This window comes from Chiloscyllium punctatum, chromosome 13 (genome assembly GCF_047496795.1).
Source record: "Chiloscyllium punctatum isolate Juve2018m chromosome 13, sChiPun1.3, whole genome shotgun sequence".
NCBI classification, from domain to species: domain Eukaryota; kingdom Metazoa; phylum Chordata; class Chondrichthyes; order Orectolobiformes; family Hemiscylliidae; genus Chiloscyllium; species Chiloscyllium punctatum.
The window spans coordinates 95,310,728-95,333,739 of record NC_092751.1 but is presented as its reverse complement, the minus strand read 5'-3'; the positions used below and the strand labels follow the sequence as shown (position 1 = coordinate 95,333,739).

Here is a 23,012-nt window from a genome sequence, read left to right as displayed (position 1 = left end):
TTAATACAAGCCCAGATCTGAAAGGGGGAACAGTGCTTTTCTGTCAAAACTTCCAAGTTATCAATTTAGTTTGTGTGCCAGTACTTTTATCTGATTCTGCTTCTGGGAAATAGTAAAGTGATATTGCCTACATATATCGCACAGCTACAAGAAAGGATTTTATTTTGAGGAACAAATAGCACAGCATTATATATTTTATTGCAACTCTGTATTTGTCCTAAGGTTGCTTAGGATCAACCACATAATATGAGTCTGGAGTTACATGAAGACCACACCAGACTGGGCAGCAGGTTCCCTTCCTTGAAGGTTATTAGTGAACCAGTTGGGTTTTTATGACAATCTGGCAGCTTTAATGGTCATTTGTTTTCTGGTACTAGCTCACAAGTGAATAGCTTTATTGAGTTCAATTTCACAACTAGCCCTTGTGGGAGCTGAACTCTTACCCTTGCACTGTGAAACTACTGTAGTCTATTAATCTTGGAAAAACTTTGAAAGTTAGTCTAAGGACATAAGCAGCATTCTTCTGAGAGGTGGGAAGAAATTCACAATTTGCACTTGCTGAACTAAAAAAGATTCAAACGAGTATGATTTCAGTGAAAACAGAAAATACTAGAGGAAGTTGGTTAAACTGGCAGCATCTGTGGAAAGAGAAGCAGCTAATGTTTCAAGCCCAACATATTCCTCATTGGAGTGAAAGAGAAGCAAAAATATGATGGATTTTATGCCATTGAAAAGGGGGAGTGAGACAAATTGATGAAATGGGAAGGGCATAGAATGGTTAAAGGGCAGGAGAGATTAGAGATCAAATGTGTTCTAGAACAAAAGGTAAAGGCTGTGATAAAAACAGAAATTCCTGCTTCTTCCCAAGACAAAGGGGAAACCTGATTAAAAGGAGAAAGTAGACAGGAGAGAAACATAGACCCTGATTGTAGAGGGGTCAGTCACAGGAGGCACAGGTTGAAGGTAAAGAGTAGGAGTTTTAGAGGGGTCTTGAGATTGTGGGTATCTGGAACTCACACTGTCTAAAATGGTGGTAAAGTTAGGAACCCTAAAGACATTTAAGAACTACTTAGATGAACACATGAAATACTTTAGCAAATGTGTCAACAGGCCAAGTGATGGAAATTTGGATGACATTAGATGGTTGTTGATGACTAGCGTGGACATGTGTTGAAGGATCTCTTTCTGTGCGGTACAGACACCATGAGTCAATGACTATGAGGTCACTTTCAGTGCAGAAATCCACATGCATCTGATGAATCTCAATAGGATGATTCTTTTGGTTTCTCAGCTTGTATTGTTAGCTGCTTAGCAGGAGGCTGCCTGTCGCTGCAGCTTGCTTTGCTTTTAGGCAGAAGGGAGCACTGAACAGTCAAGGGGATACATCAATAACATACATACAGCAGCTTCTGTGGCAAATACATGGCGTGTGTTTTGACCAAATGGACATCTGAAAGTTTTCAATGGCGCCAAGAGAGACTAGGGTCAATCAGGAGGTATGATCACTTTCAATTAGAAGCCTTGTCCAATTCCAGTCCATGATCTTCCTTGATTACAGGAATGCATGTCTTTGCAGTGCAGGGATTGGGGCAGAGTCAGTCTTATGGATCAAATACAACCAGTTTGTGGAAGAAATGATATGTCAGTTAAGGTTCTGTGAAACATCAGTCTGAGGAGTGGATAGGCCAATTATTCCAGCATTGAGATAAAGGGAGGGATTGAGTTTTATGAAAATGGACAGGAAGAACAGGGAGTGGTGATGCAGGAGAAAGTGGGAAACTCAGATACAAGGGTTAGCAGGTTGAGGATGAATCAAGTAGGTGACAGCCGTTCAGTAGACATGAGGCATGAAATAGCGACAGCCATGAGACTTGGTGAAATGCAGGTGCAGGTGCAGTGATAAAGGAGGAGTAACTGGTGGCCCTGAGAGCATGAAATAGCAGAGAGAAGATGGCAGCACTTGTGGACTGCAGATGATCACTGACCTTCCCACATTGCTGGGCATTGCTTTCCAGCTGGGTTACAGCACTGACCTGGCTCATTATCTAGGTGCAGGGTTGCTGCATCTGATTGCATGGCCTTGTTTGCCAGTTGGCAGGATATAGGGCAGTACCTTATCTCCACCACCCCATCAACCAGCATCTCCAGCCTTGGCAAGGTGGGGAGTGAAACCAACTTTGGGGGCCATCTTCCTCAGCGACAATGAGTGAGCAACACACTGTGATGGGCAGCTCCTGGTATGCAGCAGCTGAAGTGGTGTGCATCTGGGCTTTAAATATGGTGCCAGTGGCAGGCATGTCAAAAATGGAAGGCACTTCTGCCCATCAGGCTGTGCAACTGCAAAAGAGTTCAGTCGCATAATCAGCAAGGTGTGCAGCAGCCAATTGCTTGGGAGAAGTTGTTACAAACCATGAGCATCATGAACCTCATGATGATATTCTTTAATGGAAAATGGGAATGTTCAGCCCTTTGTTTTGTCTCTACACCCATTCCCACTCCCTTTGCTTTCATTCCACAATACTTTTGATTTCCCTTCCCCTTTGTTGCACTTTCCCCTCCTAGTTACAACTCACAGCCCATTGTATTTCCATCACACTTCAGTTCCAACAAAGAGTCAGATTGTACTTGAAACATTAACTCTGCTTTTTCTCTCCGCAGAGGCTGCCTGACCTGCTGAGTTTCTCAGCATCCACAGCATTTTAGAATATAATGATTGGATCTGGATTTGGTGACACCTTACTATACTCCAGCTATTGTATCTTATTTATCTGATTATTTATTTGTTGTTTGTGGGATATGCCTATGCACAAATTGTCTACATTACCACAGTGTTGCCTACAGTATAATAGCACCTACATTTCACTGGATGAAAATCACTTTGCAATGTCCCAAGGTCATAAAAGATGCAGTAAAAATGAAAGTCTACTCTCTTCTAAAAGCATTTTCTATTGTGTCACATACACAATGGCAAAGAAGGAAGCATTCCTGAATTTCAATGACAAAGACTGAATTAGATATCCAAACAGGACTATTCTCCCCTGTTCACAGAGCTAAGTTCTGAAACAAATTTGTAACTGCAGCCCTCGGAGATTAAAGCTAATTTATTAAGCTTTCTTTTCATTCGTTATTAGCCATTTCTTGTTCAAAATGTAGTTTAATTTTACTAGTAAAACAAAATAAAGCTTAAGTACTAACAGATGGTGGCATGCCACTACAGTTCTTTGCCCATGGTACTAAAAGTGATTTGCAACAATGTCATATTATTTATCATTACTCATTTACTGTCAGCAGTGTATTAAAGGTTAATAGAAGTGCCAGAACATGTACTGATTTACTTAGTAAAATTTTTGTTCCAAGGTTCAGGTCGGCTGATTGGAGTCTGCGAGACTTTCAATATTCATACATTGTGAAAAGGAAACCTCGGTGACCTTGATCCACGACTACTTGAACAGTATATTATTTCAGGTTTGACCTTCAGCAGCTTATAAATATACTACATGTATTTAACCAATATTTTCTTCCATATTACTGACACTGTGCAACACACAGTCTGGAAGATTAATGCTATGTGACAACATGAACGAAAATCATGTGACACAGATATTCCAAGTCTCCTCCAATGACCTTCAGCATTGTAAGCTGTCAATACTAAAGGACCAGAATAATCATAGGTAGCCTTTAAGAGAAAAGGGGGACTTTCTTCAGTCACCTCCTGCTTATTGTGCTATGGTATACAGGGAATTGTCTTATCTAGCTTTCAGAATCCTACAATGAGAAACTAAAAATCAATAGCTGCAGTGTTAGCAGGCATGTTAGTAATGCTACGGCAACCTCTAAAATATCAAGACAAATCCATTTCTTTCATAAATGTCTTCATTTCCAAATGTCACTGCTAAGTGATTTTTTTTAAACCTAGCTAAGCTTATGCCAAAAGGGATTTCACCAAAGTTCTTATTCCCCTCAATTGTTTCCTGATTGGATGTAGCAGGGAGTTAACTGATTTCATTACACTGGATTACGCTGTACTATGTTTTATCATTTTGTTTTTAAAAAATGTATTTGTGAGGGGAAAAAATCCAAATGTAGCAAGTACAGAATAGTTGTATTATGGTGTAGAATAAGAAGTAATTACGGAGAAAAATGAAAGCTGTTCCTGCTGTTAGGAGAAATGATAAGGGAATACTGTTCCTTTTCAAAGCATGGAGTCCATTTTGATATAATTGGTTCCAGAATTATTTATGACATTAATTGCTGCATTATCGACTGGCTGTCAGCTCTTCTGGCAGTCAGTCCATCTTTCTTACCACTGCAAGCCAACTCAGCCCAAACTAGACTGACAAGCTAATTACACTCATCTCCCCCTCAATGACAAATGCTGCTCATCTGAAACCTTTCCAGAAATAGGCGCTTTTTTCTTTCCTTCGAGTGAGTTCATCCTGAGCCAGTCTTTGCTGATATCTACAGGTACAGAATGCAGCTAACTCTGCACACATGATGATTAGTTAGAACATCTCACTCGATCCAAATACCCAAACACCTTGTGCTATCAATCTGAGTGTCAGTCCATGATACATTCCTTGCTTTCAGCGGATTTTCTACTGGTTCATATCTGTCACTCAACTGTGAAGCCCGCAGCTCTCAGTCTGATGAAAATAAAATATCAGAAAAGCGCCTTTCTCGGCCATCACCATCCACTATGCCCACCCCCGCCACACACCAACCCCCACCACCACCACCAATATGCCCCCTTCTCCTTCTCCCTCCTTCTTACTTTCAGTGGACAAGGATCGAATGTGACACATACCAAACTCGGAATGTCCTGCAGCCAGCTCCATCCCCTCTGATACTGTCATCTCGAGCTACATCAGGAGCACTGGCTCAATGACAGCGTCCCTGACATCTGTCAGAAACTTTTAAATGTCTGCTCTTTTCATTAGGATGATTCTGTATCCCGGCCAGGGGAAAGATGACATTTTGTAGGGGGAGAAACTTGTTGTAGCTCCCTCATCCAACTGTCATTCCAAGTATCCTATACACATATCAAACCATCGACAAATAAACATGGTCATTTGGAAATCTATGCAGTAATGACCAAGTTTTTTTTTAACATGTCAAAGCAAAATGTGCACATTTTCTCATAGGGAACAACGCTACAAAATTTAGCGGCAGGCTATCTTTGACCTTTGTGATGTGCCGCTTCCAAAGATTGATGAGCACAACTCATATACACATGATTTCCTTAATTCCCCTGTCCTATTTCCATTTCAGTGGACTACTTGCCATATAGACATTAGGAAGCAAAAAAATCGGAGAAGGTCATTTTGATCTCAACAGCAATGGAAATATTCAGCCAAATTAATATCTTCATGAACAATTATGAACTCAAGAAATGACAACAAAATGGCATCTTATTTATCCGGAGCCAATTGTTAACATCACTTAATTGCAATGGATATGTATCCCTCTGTGTCTTGTTATGGAGCCACTTCATAATTTATTAGATCCAGTTGTGACTTTTTCTCTCCCTCTTTTAATTTTTCCTTTGATTTTCTTCCCTCATGTTTTTTTTCTGCTCAAGCCTGATGCAGATTGTCCACAGCTGTATGGATGTACCAGCAGTCTCCATCCTGGCCCAGGTGGTAATTGCCTGTCTGCATGTCAAGCATTGACACATATTGAACTGGGCAGACCGAGACAGTTGTGGAAACCCCCACCAGAGGCCAATCCTGTTTCACCTGAAGTCGATGAGAGTACACTGCCTGTAGACATTGTTGGATAATGATCATGAGCAGCACTTGGCCAACTTTACCACTTCTTACTCCAAGAAAATGGAAGCCATGTAACTGCCTTGAGCTGAATTCACTAACTGAACACAGGCCAGGCATCAAAATCCTGATATCTTTCTTATCTGCATGGCTGAATGCCATCCCATATTTAGCCATTGGTGGGAGGGAGTGAGTGCCTGCATTGCATTGTTTAAGAAACCTAAATCCATATGAAAGGAAAATCTAATTGCACATTTCCTGTACTATTTTGTTCACCAAACATACTCAACTCAATGGCAATACTGTTACTTAGATGCATTGCCTCAAGGTAAAATTAGGCCTGGCATGCTAATACAATAAATGGATGGAAAATAAATGGAAACATTCCTGTTCGCTATTGCTAGGAGATTTCTCAAAACATGCAAGCAAACAATGTTTTTTTTTGTAAGCAGATTCTTCAAAAAAATGAACTGTGCACAAGCCAATAGCAGTTGTGCATAATAAAGGTTAATGATTCGGTGATACGTTGGTCCCAATCCTTTAGAATGATTCTGTAATTTCTGGGCCTGACAATTGCAGAGGAAATGCACCAGGATAGTGAAAGAAGAACTTTAATGATTTTTTGCATCATCTTCATCATCAAGTCCTTGCATAGTACCAGAGTAGTCCCACAGTTGTGCCTCCACCCTGAACAATGCTTTCTTTTTAATCCACAGAATAAAAGGCTGTTAGTCTCAATTAGGTGATGGATCCAAAACCTTTGCTCCACAAAACGGTTTTAAGCTGGAAGGTTTTTTACTGGTCCTCTTCTCTCATTCTTAACCTTTGCTTTAAAATTTACCAAGATGTGGAGCTAACCAAACTGTTAGACTTCAGTCAATGCCTCTATGTAAATGCTTACTGTTAGTTGGATGGCATGGTGGCTCAGTGGTAAACACTGCTGCCTTACAGCACCAGTGACTTGGGTTCAATTTCAACCTTGGACGACTGTGTGTGGAGTTTGCATGTTCTCCCAGTGTCTGCGTGGGTTTCCTTCGGGTACTCCAGTTTCCTCCCACGGTCCAAAGGTGTGCAGGTTTGGTGGATTGGTCATGCTGAATTGCCATTCCGGGGGTGTGCAGGCTGGGTGGGCTAGCAAGAGGAAATGCTTTATAGGAATTGGGTCTGGGTGGGGTGCTGTTCAGAGGCTTGGTGCAGACTTGGCCTCCTTCCTCACTGTAGGAATTCTAGTGAATTTGTGATTGTAATTTGAGGTGATTCACAGACGCCACTCTTCCCAATGAAATCTTTGTACAAGATGAATTGCAATTTCCCTCCGTCAACACCCCCCTCACATCATTAAATTGCAACTTCAACAGATATGTGAATTACATCTGCTAATCATACCCTGTGTGAAGCAGTTCTTTCAGAAGTAACTAGTTTTTCCTTTCCCCATTCATCCTTGCAAGGAAATACCTGAAGAACCAACTGGTACCCGGATCTGTATTATCTGTTGAGTTCTAAGAATTGCACATGGAATAGAATGGGAGACATTGTTACCATGTCTCTGTAGGAAAATGCTGAGTCTCAGTTACCTCATTTTCAAAACTGAACAACTCATATTGGTTGGAGAATGCACCAACAGAAAGTAAGTTCTGAGGTACTGGGAAGGGGCATAGTTCAAAGGCTGACATAATCTAAATGAAACCAACATCAAAAATATTCACAATCAACTTGAATCAATCTGGGCTCAGACTTAAAACTGAACTTCTTAGAGCTATTACCAAATACTGTGGAAGGGTAAGTTGTTGGAGGGAATCCTGAGCGACAGGATGTACATGTATTTGGAAAGGCAAGGCTATAGGGAGAAGCTGAACAGGCTGGGGCTATTTTCCCTGGAGCATCGGAGGCTGAGGGGTGACCTTATAAAGGTTTACAAAATTATGAGGGGCATAGAATAGGGTAAATAGGCAAAGTCTTTTCCCTGGGGTCGGGGAGTCCAGAACTAGAGGGCATAGGCTTAGGGTGAGAGGGGAAAAATATAAAAGAGACCTAAGCGGCAACTTTTTCACACAGAGGGTGGTACGGGTATGGAATGAGCTGCCAAAGGAAGTGGTGGAAGCTGGTACAATTGCAACATTTAAGAGGCATTTGGATGGGTATATGAATAGGAAGGGTTTGGAGGGATATGGGCCGGGTGCTGGCAGATGGGACTAGATTGAGTTGGGATATCTGGTCGGCATGGACAGGTTGGACCGAAGGGTCTGTTTCCATGCTGTACATCTCTATGACTCTATAAAATGTAAGTCACCATGAATGATTTCTTCAGTTTGTGTATTTAAAACAGATGGGGACTTTTCTTTGAGAACAGTAATCCAAGAGTTTGTAGGGGAAAAGCAATATTCTACTTCATGTACTGTCCATGTATTTACAATCCTGTAACCACAGTGAAGTTTGTACATACACTCTATGGGAGGCTTGACGCAGAGCTAAGAAACTGCCTTCACCAGACCAAGGAAAATCCAACAATTCAGAGAATGCTTTTATTTTGATAAGGAATCAAACAATTATTAGAGCTAAATAACAAACTGCTTTAAGTATGCGAATGTAACTTACTGCAATGTACGTCAGGCACAGATTAATAAAGCTAAGAATTTTACTTTGTTAGCTTTTAAATCCAAACAATGTAACATAATATTCTTAGTATGTGTAAATAATACTTGTAATAATTGCACACTGTTTAGACAGGCTATCTGCTTTACAGTAAATTTTACTCATCACTGTTCAATGTTTCCAATAGATCCACTGAAAAACTGCAAACTCGAGATTCTTGGAACATCATCAGTATTTAAATAAGAACACAGAAAATCTGTTTAGTTACGACAACAAATTTGACAATACTACAATGTTGCACCGTGCAGAAAAACGTGTACAGTAAATGTTTGGTCAGTGTAAAATATTTAAAAATTGTCCATTGTAGAAAAGCCAAACATTGCACAGTCAAACAATTAAATTCAGTGCTGAACAAGAGTATCCAAATATAATGGCATATTTTGTCAAAAACATGAGAATTTAATGTTGTCAGATTATCTAGTTGCTTCATTGTTTGCACCAAAACTAAAGTCTCTTGCAAAAAAGTCTAATCCAAACTGGGTTTTAACACAGAAAAGGATGACCTCTCTCTACCAAAAAAAAATTCTCTATCATTGACAACGGCAGTAAATTGCTTATCCCACTCAAATTCAGTAGGAGACAGCAACTGTAATATTAAAAAAACATGGTTCAGAAATGATCTGCTAAGAAAAAAGTTGTGGGAAAGGTAGACTGATTTTCAATACATCAAAAGTCAAAGCCACACAGAAATACAAGTACAATCTATTCAGCCTGCTAGAGTTGTCAATTTTGTTCGTGAACCATCACTGATCAAAGTTAAAAAGAGAATCTCATCTAATGGAGCTGATATTTAATCTTCCCAACCTCAAAATAAGACCCATAAGGCAAAAGATAAATCAAGATTACGTCCCTGAAATAATGTTGGTCAGTCAATGGGATTTACGGTTTAATATGACTATTCATTTCATCTTGTCCATGGCCACCTATAAAATGGAACAGAATTTTCTCATTACTCAACAACAAGTCATTGTAATGAGTGCAGGAAGGGCTTAATGTGACTTTCTGGAACTTGGTGTGATGCAATAAGCATGCTCAGTTCAACCTCAGGTGTGACCTCTGCCCTCCCATGAGCAGCAGTTGTACCAGGCAATCCATCATGAGGCTCATCCTGTCAGGCATACAGCCTCAGTGCAGCTGTCTGTCATGGCGATAGAAGGGACCTGCTTAAAGGCAATCATGTCAATCTCTATGTGCCTGCTCAGACTAGACTGAAAGGTTGATCTTGACAGGCATGGCAAAGTCAGCAGAAGACACTAGCAGGCTGAGGATGTATTCTGTGTTTCTTTGTATTTGGATAAGTCTTTGGCTTTAAACACAATGCATGTATATATCTTGTATAGCAGTGAAAGCAGGCACTGTGGCAGAACTATTCTTAAAGCTGGTCATCACGGATGAATCTGTTCCCCTCTGAGTGCCTTCCATGATATACGTAGCGACATTTTGCAAAAACACCTACAAACAGATAAGGAAAATTACATTAATAAATCGTCTATTCGTTTTTTTTCAAGGAAAGCAAACATTTTTCATTTCTAGGATGTCCATTTAACTGTACATATATTTATAAAAACCCAAAATCAGTACTATCGATGAAACAGGAATAAAGATAATCATGGAGGCAGGTGAAGGAACTCCTTTGAAGGTGAAAAACATCTTCCCAAAGCAGATTTTATCATTTTATAGTTAAGCTGAGAATAAAGTTGTTCCCTCTGACACACTAAGCACTTCAATTAGCTGGCCTGTCACACCACACCATGGAAAGACACAACGCCTTTAGATAAGGTTATCTGAAGGAACAGTGCGAGTAGATAAAATCTGATGGTCAGGCAACTGGGCGACACTGAGGCTTTGAACATTCCTTTTCAACTCAGATGAGATAAAAAGGCATTTTGTTGATGCCTATTTCATTTACAAAGTGCAAATCAGTTGAGGAGCCTCAATTAATCTTCCTGGAAGCAAGTTTATATGGGATAAATGCAACAAAGATTAAGCAATCAGAAAGATAAAATGGATACACTGATGGGCTTTGGAAAATTCACTTTCAATTTCAGGTTTACTGACTGATATGGGGCACCCAGCTGCAACTTTGAATTTCATCCAAATGTGTGTGGGGGGGGCATGGAGAAGCAGGGGGATGAAGGTGCCCTTAATCAGGAAGAAAAAAAAGCATCAGTATATCATTATTATAATAAGCACTAAGTAAAGTATGATGTCAAAGAGCTCAGATATAAAATACAGCTCTCTGTTTTAGTTTGGTACCTCACCAGTGTGACCATTGTTCAGCTGAACCTCAATACTGTGCTAATTGGCCTTCTTGACTGCGGAAGTGACATAGTCAAGGCCTATCCTGGCCCCATTCAACATCTCCACAGAAAGAACTTTGACTGATTTTCCTTTTCTGTATTCAGCAGTTGTGAGGCCAATTGTAACACCTCACCTAAGGCCAATTAAGTGTGCTACAGGCCAATTCTTTTCGGCTGTGGAAAGCAATTCATGATGCGCATAAAATCTTTATTTTGAACCAACTTATCTTGATAGCATACTACAGCAACGCGATTTTAAAAAGCGCGTGCAGCCACAACTCCGACACAAGGAGAAGCAATCGCAATGTTTTCATCTTAAAAAGCATAATTTAATTCAACTTGCACAATTAGCTCATTGTGTAGTATAAATGCAAACTGCGTTGGGGGCTACTGGCTAATGGACAAGAACGGCAGTGTTATGGCTCACCAATCATACTTCTGACATTACTTATGGTTATCTTAGCTCCAAACCAAGTGCCACAGTACATCCTCTTTTCATATTGGGATGCATACATTTTGACATCATGATAAGAAGGTGCAGAATAATTCATTAACGATGAGAGAAGAACAAATAACCTCTTAACAAATGATCGTTAACATGAGGGAGGCACTCAGGGCCCTTAAAGATTTTAAGTGGAATCTTGATCTTTAATTAGGATATATTGTCATGTTTCATAAAACTTGATTTACTTTTCATTGCTGATCACTTTGAATTTTTTTTTTAGCAGTATTGGATTAAGTCCTTTGCCCCTTAGATGCTGGGAAAAGCTGATCTCAGGAGAAGATCATCACAGACTCATAGAGACGTACAGCACGGAAACAGACCCTTTGGTCCAACTCGTCCATGCCAACCAGATATTCCAACCTAATCTAGTCCCATTTGCCAGCACTTGGCCAATATCCTCACTCATGAAGATTTCCAGAAGAGACTGATAGCCTTATGGATAATTAAACAGCACTAAGGATGGAGCTGGCATCTTTGAAAGAGGAATATATGGGGAAAATAACGTTTCGAGAGATGTTTGGCACTATCACGGTGATCTCAAGAGGAAACAGAACCAATGTGACACAATATGTCAACTGCACAAAAAAGTGATTTTATTTGGCACCCAAATGTAACACATGAAATAGGATAATTTTGTGCAATGTAATGATTGTTTCATTAGTTTAGCCCCACCTTGGTAACATTTATTGATTCATTACATAAAGAAATTGTAAGGTAGGCTTTTGTTAACGATTTGGTGATAGGTTTGATCTTACTCTTTGCTCCTTCCGCAGCATGTAGAATCGTTGGCAAGAAAATGCATCGAGATCCCCAATTGTACTGATAACGGCCATTGCAACCAACAAAGTCGCTGGCCAAACTCATAGAATGATAGTAATCAACAGAGTGGGCCCTTGCCATTTGAACTATGACCCAGAATGTCAGCCAGACAGGCAGTTTCAGCTGGAGCACAGATACTGACAGAGGGTACATGATTTGAATGGGACTCACACTCACAACTGCAGGAATATCCGGCCAATGTTAACACTTCATGCCTTCAGGCTACTCCATCGGTTCTTCCCAGAAACAATTTTGGCTTCTGCCCTTTACACGCTAGATTTATCATGCTCTTCTCCAGCCCACCAACCTTCTCACCCCATCATCAAAATAAAATAAATGAAGTGACTTGTTAAGAACATGTTTTTGGAGGCTATGTTAACAGTCAGTGATTGCAATCTGCTGGTGTTACTGATGGATTAGAAACAGGACTGTTAGCAGACATCCTGGTGAAAGAGCCACTTGATGAATGCAAGAGACTGCAGCTAGGTGTCAGCGCTTAGAATATGAAGCAAGGACATGTGGTATTAATATTGTCAATGATCTCAAGACAGGAAAACAGATCCCATATTCTCCGTCAGTTTTAAATAGATATCAAGTGCATTAATGACAAAAGACCAGGCTTCAAACAAAGGAGCTGAGTGATGATGTGCTGAGTGCACTCTGCGCTGGCAATAACGTGATCTGAAAAGACATTGTCAGTTGTGGAGACAGGCCCAGAATTGTGAGCAGTGACAGAAAACAGAGATGAGGAGAAAGATACTGGTACCATATTAGTGCCAACCCTATTTGAACACTGTCGGCACTCCTAACTGAATCTGACATCATCGCCTATCACTTGCAGTATTCTCTGCTGCTCCTCCGCCTAGTTTTCCCCAGACATCATTACAAACTGTAGTCAAGTTTTATGCTACCAGCGGTTGTTCTGTCAGGGAGGTTGGGGCTCAGAGGCCTAAGGATAACCTCAGTCATTCTACATTGTGAGCTTGTAACAATGGGACACTCATTTTTTCTGAAAACTCTTGCTACTTGAGGTGCTCTGTACAGCAACGTGTGAGCAGCTGTCACCTTGAATAAAAGGTTCGAATATTAAAGAAAGTGAATTTCTGGATGTATCATAAAGCAGTCGAACTGTCTGGCAGCAGGAAATAAATTCCAGCTGCTGCTGTTCGCCTGGGGATAAAGGTGCTCAAACTAGTGACAGTAAAAGTCAGCTGAAATTTCTGAACTCCTGGGGTCTGAAACTGTTTAATTTTTTTTTAAAAGGGTTGGCTTTGCAGAGAAACCACAGTCAGCAATGCAGCTGCGTTTTGACAGCAAATCATATTTTACAGCTTTCATGTGTACCTGATAAAACTGCATTTCAAAGGGGCAGTAAAAAGAAATACTCATTTAAAATAGGAAGTTCAGGCATCATTCAAATAAAGGAACAATTTGCTTTATGAAAGGAAGTGTTGCAACTTAATAGTTAAATTTTAACTATACAAAGTGCCAGAGAAATTGTTCGAAAGGGTAAGAGATTTGGCGGGGGGGGGGGGGGGGTGGGGAGCATGAGGAAGACTGTTTATTCAGCAAGTGGTAATGAGCTGGAACACACTGCCTACAAGGGTGGTGGAAGCAAAAACAATCACATTTTCAAAAAGGAAATTGAATGGGCACATAAAGGAAATTAACCTGCAGGGATATGAGGAATGAGCAGGGAGGTGGGACTGACTAGATTGTTCTGAGGAGCAACAGTAGGGACGTGATGGGTAAATGTCCTCCTTCTGAACTGCAAAAGGCTTCACCCTGTGACTTGAACAATAAAGAGAGGCAAAGTATAATGGCCCTAGAAAATGTGTAAAATATTCAAATGGTTAATATATCCCAATATTCTAACTCATGCCAAATCTACGTCTTTATCATTGCCAGATATTGTTTTCTGAAAACACTTTCCAGGGTGAGTTCCATCCAGGAAGAATGGTTAATTACATTCAAGAGTCTCATTATCACTAGATGATGACATCACAGTGTGTGGTATACAAGATACTCTGGGGTTATCAGCATTTTATGTTTCTGTTCCCTTCCTGGAAATGCTTGCAAGATAATAATCAACAATGAGAAGTTGTCTTTTTCATTTCAGCAGTAATACAACAGTTCCTTTCTAGCTTCCTTGAAATCTTGCCCCTTTCCTCCTGGACTTAGTTTATCCATCAAAGATTCATAACGCACCAGACACCTAGCACTTTTTAAAAGGTCCCTCGACAGATGGATCAACAGCAAAAAGTGAGGATTGGAGATCAGAGTTGAAAAGTGTGGTGCTGAAAAAGCACAGCAGGAGATGCAGCATCTGAGGAGCAGGAGAATCAATATTTCAGGCAAAATCCATTCCTGATGAAGGGCTTATGCCTGAAGCATTGATTCTCCTGCTCCTTGGATGCTGCCTAACCTGCTGTGCTATTCCAGCTTCTTCGAGTTGGATCAACAGGCCAATTCAACATGGGCACCATATCAACTAACTAACCCTGCTCTTGACATTTTCACAATTATCAGATCACAACCAGGTTGGGAGCCTCTGGAGTTTCTTCCTTCCTCCAAAAGTCGCACCTTTGTTTTTGCAGAATTCAGAACATACCTTCCGAATCTATTTCTCATTGTCAAAGCAGGTAGTGTTATTCCACAATGAATCTATTACATCAGTTAGACTTCCAAAGAAACCTTGGAAAGGCTGCCTCAGCCAATATTTAAAGTATTTATGGCAGATCCATATGGTATGAAATGATCTCTGCATTAGAAAATGGCTTCTCTAAGCTGGAAAACTTGCAAGAACTGAATGTTAGGAAATTTATATAAGAACCAGTCTTTTTGTATTCAAAGCAACATTTTTTTGGTACCTGAATCTTCTTTTTTTCACCTTTCAGTTGTCCATTTCCAAAATGTAAAAGTAATTTTCTGCAATATTGTGCTGCAACAACTGAACCCTGTCATTCTTGATTCAAGTTATGATAACATGCCCATCCATTTACTTGTACGTTCCTCACCATGCGTCGCTCTGGCAGGTTTGCACAGTTTGATATTGTACATATGGTTGCATTTTGTCTAAAATCCTTTTCAAATTAGTGATGCAAAAATGCGTTTTGGATGGAAATGAAAGGCATTGGCAAACATTTTAATCTCAGCAATGAATCATTTGATGTTGCTGCATTGGTTGTTTGAGCGTTTGTGATGGGAAATCGTTTACAAGTATGATTGATTATAATTCCAGAGAATGAAAAGGATCATTAGGCCAAAGATGCTAATTTACTCCCAGGCTTCTCATATTCAATTTTCAGAGTTCAACTCAGTATTGAAGTAATCTTGGAATAGAAAAAAAAATTAGTTAAATGGTGAGTTATGCATTTGGACAATGTAATACAACATGTGCATCACACATGTTTTGGTTATTCCCCAACATCCAGCCATTCTGGGTTATAATCCAAATTGACCATCACAACTTCTCTCACTATTAGGTTTGCCAGCTCTGGTTCGATGAAGCCCCAGAGGTTTAATCACATGACATGGTGTCTCCAATGCTCTGTACATATGATCCTGCTATTGGTCTCCCAGCTTATCAGTCTCTGCTTTCCAACTGCAATTGGAAAGCAAACAGACTTACAATTGATGATGCCTGTCGGTCAAAGGGCGTTCCTATCCCCGCTGCAATACTTTTAGAACTAATCAATTTTCAAAGAAAATGGGGAAAAAAAATTCAGAATTTTTCAAATGCCCTCTGCTTACTGGGAAGTCTGGAGAAAACCAGAGGCCTAGAAATTATTTTTTGTTTCCTGGAGACCTTCAGACAATCCTGGAGGACTACCAAACCTATTTTCTATTACACATGTTCCATTCCTTGTCACAGGTTAATACGAGTCCTCGGCAGATTGGCACAACTTTGTCAGTTGTAAGAAGAAGCATGTCCTCACTATGGGATATATGCAATTTGGAAAGTGCAATTTATTGTCTTAATTTATGCCTGGAGTGAATGCTGGGTGATCTGTGTTCCCTTGCTTCAGCCTTACTCAATGCAAGCCTGGCTCTTCAATTCTCGACCTGTATTCTATGAAAAGATAGTACGTATGAGGGGAGCTAACAAAAGTAAAAAAAAAGCAAAAGAACTGTGGATGCTAGAAATCAGAAACAAAAACTGAAATTGCTGGAAAATCTCAGCAGGTCTGGCAGTAACTCAGAATTTATTGTAACTATGAAAACTTTTTTTTTAAAGCATAAGAGGGGAAGGTCTAAGGAGTAAATGATAGATGAAGATAGAGCCTAAAGACAGAGAAGAACAGTTGGACAGACAAAGGAGTGAATAACGGTCAGCTGAGGAGGATGAACAGATGCAAATGGGAACCATTAGTGGCAGGCAATGGGTTGTGTGTAATAGCAGACCATGCAATAAGAAGGCCTGGTGTGTGGAGGTTGGGGTAAGGACATGGAAGAAGGTGCCTCAAGCCTTAACATTGTTGAACTGATATGGAGTCCAGAAGCTGGAGAGTTCACAAACAGAAAATGAGATGCTGTTCCTCCAGTCTGTGCTGAGGTTCACTGGAGCACCGCAGCAAGCCTGAGACAGAGATGTTGGCCAGGGAACACAGTGGGGTGTAGAGTGACAAGCAACTGAAAACTCAGGATCCTTTTTGCTGGCAGAACATACATGTTCTGTGAAGTGGTCACCCAGTCTATGCTTCATTTCCCCAAAAGAACAACATAACTAATAAAACTAACAAAAACAGCCCATCTGAAGCAAGGCAGCGTGCAGTCAAAGCACACAACAACGCAGGAATGACATTTCATTGTACAGTTTGCAAAATAAAATTACATTGAAACCTAAAATGCTTTATAAATGTGTGAGATATAATAGTTTTTGAGTCTGCCAATAAAATGCAGTTTACATACACTACTAGTTTGGCACACTGCTCATTTGGAATCACATGTTATCCTGTCTTTCCTACCAATGTTCACTCACTGGTGAAAGAAAAGTCCTCTCCTGAAGGGGCCGACTCTGATTCTGTCTCTTTGGTAGTAACTCTGTGGGTACCAACCAACCTTTGACACCTTGCCCACATGACTTGTATTTGTTATCATGTGCTTTGATGGTCCATGCCAGCAGAGTATTTGACTGTGGAAGGCATCAATCCACAGCATTCCCAGTGGGCAACTTGAATACTAGTGAGAGTGGGGAGCCCTGGTCCATTTGCCTCTTCTTAACCTGAGGTACCTTGACCAAGACTAACCCTCTTGTTCATATCAAATTCAAGACAGACAGAGATCCAAGATTGTGTTACATTCATAGATTGACCCATAGTCCCAGTTGTGTTAGCAAGTTATGACAAGCTTTTTCACAGGTGGGAGCCTCTCACTAACACACCGCTCAGAGGTTTGTTCCATTAGCTTTTTAAAACTGCAACGAGTCTCATGATTCAGAACAGCAATTTTAAAAATCTGAAATAATATGAACAGGCTTTTGTAGGTTCGGATTATTTTTAAAAAAAGTCAACTCCAACAAAAGGCATACTGTCTCCATAAACTGTTGCTTCACCAACTGTCATAACCAATAATTGATAGAGACCAAAGACGTATTCACTGCCAGTGCCAACTTGTTTAGTTACATGTCTTGAGTGGATAAATTGAAAATGACACTAAGAGAAATGTGCTATAAATGCATTTTCTTAATATGAAACCTTTATGCTTTTATTGTATTTATTTTTGTTAACTTTGATAACTTGCAACTTAACAAACCAAAATTAGGTACAGATGATGCCTATTATAAATGTAAAGACTGTCAGTTTCTATTTCCAGCCCTTAATGTTCACTGAGGAGATTTAATCGGCTGCAATCTGATCTGGAAAAGTTGACATTCACATTTTCTTTTCCACATGTCCAACGCAGCACAACAGAAACAGCACAGATCAGTACAAGGGCAGACTGTGAATTATAGGCACGCATGTGTGCTCTAAAAAAAAAGTTTGCATCCCAAGCTTTCAATGTAACTTATTCATTATGATGACGTCCAGCTTTATCCAAAATACACACGAGAGGCAGCAGTGCCTCATAACTGGAAATCTCAGGCCTCCTCTTCTTAAAATCTGTTGCTAGAAAATTGAGAAGCACTCAAAGTCCGTGGGAACAGAACGATGAGCTGACACACAATAATAAACCATATTGTGTCAAGCGTACAGTCATCGAGATCCTCTTGGCCGCAAGTATATTACCTTATACAGACATGGCTGACATATATTTAAACCCCTATACACATTAAGAACCCATTAGTCTGACAGATTAAAAGTTATCTTGAAGCTAATGTTTCCATTATGTACAATTTGGCAGTGGAACAATCAACACTTTGTTCCTCATATGTCATACTTTGTTTAAAAAAAAGGGAGTGTATCTCCACATCCTTGAATGACATTGACATGCTCAGCTTTGATGTGGGCATGTGCTGTCTTCAGATTTGCTACTGGTGGCGAATGATTATTCTGCTGCAGTGATGATGGAAACAGTTTTGCAGGGGACGGTAGTGGGAGGAGGGAAAGGAAGAAGAGAAAATCAGTTAAGACACAATTTCTACTGGTGAAATATTGCTGCTCTTGAGGTTACTGAGGCCTTCTGTTTAACTAGAACCTTCAGGAAAAAACAAATTAATCAACAGTGCACTGAAGTAGGTTTAATGATTGTATTCTGCATACAATCAGCTTTTCCCATTCCCGAGCCATCAATATGTCAAGGAAAGACATATCCAAAGGATGTAGCTCTTAACATCAAGGTTATCTGTTCTCCGCAAGACTCTCCTTCCTTACTGCCCCAGTACTTTTACATGGGTTGCATTTAACATTTTCATCAACATGGCAATCAATCACGGTAATAATGCAGTGCAAAAAAAAATCAATTAACAATGCAATTAAACATTCCTTATTATCTGAAAGGGCTGAAATAATACCTGTAGGAAAAAGATAGACTCGCAGAGTGCAGACATCCATAACCACACGTAAGACTGAATTATGGAGTTAAGCAGAGATAGGCGTGGAGCAATGGTGCTATTTTAGACTGGACATAGCTCATACACACTGTTTATCAGTCTACATTAGGTTTCATAGTTACCATTCACCCTGCAGTTACTTCAGAAATCTATGGCAAATTTAACAATATGTCATACCAAAGTGCAGTAAAGGTTAAATTTAGGTTACCAAAATGAAATAATCAGTTCAGGCTGCATAGGGTATAGAAAGGAGAAAATGCTAATACGCACCAACAAAAATGTAGACAATTTTGCTTCATTAGGTTAACTAACTGAAGGCAGAACCAATTAGTCGTTATATTGTTTAGATTCTTGCTTCCTTACTGACTATTTGATATGGCAGCCATCTCCCCGAGACATGTATTGCTAACTTAAATCCAGAACCTTCAAAGTTAAACTGACATTTGTTCTCTTCCAGTAAAAAATATTTAGTCCATTAAACATAAATACCTGTCATTATGATACATGTACTGAGTACAAGTCTCCAGTTTTCCTCTAATGTTTATTACATCCAAACAACTGCAGTGCCTGCATGTTTTCAACTTTAGTGTATTGATTAAACTTTTAAATGCCTGCCATATAACCTAGGGACATCAAAAAGATTAATTTGCGTCAATGTTCATCTGTAATTCATTAGCCATTTATACTCTACAACCACATGGACTATCAAGAAAATGCATGCCATTTTTCACTGTAGCAAATGCTTGGAAGCAAATCTTGGCAGTTCCACTGCATAAAATTAGGACACAGGGGCCTGTCCACTTACAGTGCAGTATTATACATTGCCAAAGAGCAACTAATTAAATGAGCAGTACATACACAAAAATGTGAAACAGCATTCACTTCCTATAATATGCAATAAACAGCAACATAAATTGCTTGTTACTGGGAGCCGAACAATTTAAGGATTTTTGCAGCTGAGGTAACCAATTAATCTACAATGTAAATGGGTGCCCTCATATAAAAATTATTTTAGAAGCACCATGATATTAATCAGTAACACGTGCTCAGTCTCACAAAGAAAGTCTTGGACAGTCTGCTTATTTTACTTAAAGCACTGATTTGTTTTTGTTAGATAAACAGTAGCAATGAGGCAAAACACATTTAATATTTGTTGCAACTAAGTTACTGATCAAAGCCTAAAATTAATTGTCCTTGCAATGTTTAAGTGTGCAGGTTATATTCTGCAAATAATGGCCACTGTACTAGCAAACACGTTTGTTTATACAGTAGTTTTAGTTTACACCATGGGTGTTGTAAAAATGTGATCAACATCACTTTGGAAACGAATATGTTGGGCCTGTTTGTCAAGTATTCATTGATATTATTTGCATCAACAAATAAAGCTGTTACAAGCAATATAACACTAACTTCAGATTTCTTTATATGTTATCAACATGGGTTGAGTGTATTTGAATTAAATTCCTGTTCTTACACTATGTACCTATTGTGTTTTGAAAATATTATATTAAAGCAAATATTCTTAATCTTAAACCAAAAATTAACTAGAATTTGACAAATAAATAACTGTGTTGAAACCAGTTCTGTTTTGAGTACTAAATTATTCAAGTATTCACAGAGATGGAAACAAATATAGTATCGTGCAATTTAGTATAGTAGGATGGTATCATAAATACAGAAATACCATAGTAAGAATGCAGGTCAAATGAAATCCTGACACATTATGCAATCTATTATTACACAGCTAGTGAGATTGTGTCATTTGCATCATAAAATGTCTAAGAAATGGTGGTTAATCAATAACAAAAATCAATATTGAGTTACAATTTCTTCACAAAAATCTGTAATGGTTGTACACTTTAGACCCATTAATTACTGAATATAGTGGCTGTTTGACATCCTATCATGAATCTGCAACACTAATAGTGACATATTTTTCATTACAGTCAGTGGCCTCTGGACTTTGAATGACCACAGCAGTGTCACTGTCTAAAAGTAGTCTGTAATTACTTGAAGGGTTGTGGTGTTTCCCCCACACCAACTCCCCTCCAATTTCACATTATAGCCAGCTCTCAATCTATTAGATAAACTGAAAATAAAATAAATATGGGCCAGATGTCAATACTTGTGCATCGAAAATCTGTAATGTAGCATGCGGATGACCATTTTCATTTTATTTTTAATGGTCAATGCATTATTGTAACTCAATTTATCGTTTCTGAAAAGATATGCAGGGATGGAATTGGTTGCTGCTTCAGTATCTATTCATTGCTTTGAATTAACCTGTCCTCTTTCCTGTTTGAATGGATCTGCACGGAATTTTGTTGTTCAAGGTGAAGATATGGACGTCAGACTGGAAACAAATCCTCTAGAGAAAGTGAGGACTGCAAATGTTGGAGACCAGAGTCAACAGTGTGGCGTTGGAAACGTGCAGCAGGTCAGGCAGCACCTGAGATGCATGAGAATCCACATTTCGGGCAGAAACCCTTCATGAGGAAGCTGCCTGACTGGCTGTACTTTTCCAGTACCACGCACTCAACTAGAAACAAATACTGCATAGCAGTGGGGGGTGGGGGGGGGGGGGTGGGGGGGTGGGCAGCTGTTAAGGTTCAGACATTTGGAAGAAGGCATTTTTCTAATATCCTGCAAAGGAAGTTTGTCTATTGTTGGAGCCATGACTGCTCACAACCCAGTGTTTTCTGGGTAATCTTGGAAGATTGGGGTTGATTTGGTTCGGAAAGTGATCGGTCTGGAGGCAGAAATCCTTTTAAAAGAGTGACCTTCATTCAAATGTTTATGACTGTTTACGAGATTACAAACTAAAAGGTCAGAAGTAATGCTCCTCTCTCAAATACTCTTTGAGTAACTATGAGCAGGTACCACTCTTCATTCCATTGCAACTCCCACACGAACCCTGCTGCCACTGTCAATCATTGCAGAGCCTTTCGAACCACCTCTCTAAACCTTCTCTCTCTCCGGTCTCCAGGTTCCTTTCACCTCCACACAACTTCTCCTCCAGAAGTACCCGGACCCCTGAGGACAAGGAGACTGAGACTTCATCTGCTGGCCCTTGCATCCCACCCTACCCCCCCAGCCATAACCAGCCCCGATACTAACACCTTGGGGGGAGCCTTTGGTGTGCAGAATGAATACCCATAATCTGGTGAACGCCTCTCAGTAACAGCCCTGCAACCAGACAAAGAAAAAATAGCCCAGGCCACTGATACTGCTGGAGATTGGGCAGGATGTTGGCAATGAGGAATTTCAATGAGGTAAAAACAATGACTGCAGATGCTGGAAAGCAAATACTGGATTAGTGGTGCTGGAAGAGCACAGCAGTTCAGGCAGCATCCCCGAAACGTCGATTTCGCTGCTCATTGGATGCTGCCTGAACTGCTGTGCTCTTCCAGCACTACTAATCCAGTATTTGCTTTCCAGCATCTGCAGTCATTGTTTTTACCTCATTGATTTTAACCCGACTGCGAATCCTCTTGCAAGGATGCCTGCCTTGAAGAAGTTTTCCTCCTCTCTCTACAAGAATCTCAGGGAGTCCCTCTCCCACTGCAACTCCCAGGTCATTTCCTCTGCTCTGAAGCTCTTCAACTATGTCGTGAAACAAACTCACCTTGACCTATCACCTTCATCTCCTCCCCCACTCACCCATTGTACTCTATGCTACTCTCTCCCCACCCCCACCCTCCTCTAGTTTATCTCTCCACGCTTCAGGCTCACTGCCTTTATTCCTGATGAAGGGCTTTTGCCCGAAATGTCAATTTCGCTGCTCGTTGGATGCTGCCTGAACTGCTGTGCTCTTCCAGCACTACTAATCCAGTAATGAGGAATTTCATCCATATGCTCAGGGAGGAGCAGGAGCAGCAGACGGATATGTAGGACACATGGACCTCATTACTCAGAGGCTGAAGCAGTGCAGTGACTCCTGCAACTGTCTGGCTATCTCCACGTTCAGGTTGGTGGACGTC

At 40.1% G+C, this 23,012-nt stretch overlaps 1 protein-coding gene across 5 annotated transcripts in view; it reads right to left on the bottom strand.

The window, feature by feature from the left end:
• Positions 1-8,273: 8,273 nt before the first annotated feature.
• Positions 8,274-23,012, bottom strand: part of lrmda (leucine rich melanocyte differentiation associated) — an 891,213-nt gene continuing 876,474 nt past the window's right edge. For all 5 annotated transcript variants that reach the window (XM_072583307.1, XM_072583309.1, XM_072583308.1 and 2 more), the window contains one exon: positions 8,274-9,869. In XM_072583307.1, coding sequence (XP_072439408.1) covers positions 9,726-9,869 — 144 coding nt within the window. In that variant the 3' untranslated portion in view covers positions 8,274-9,725. The remainder of the gene's footprint in view (positions 9,870-23,012) is intronic.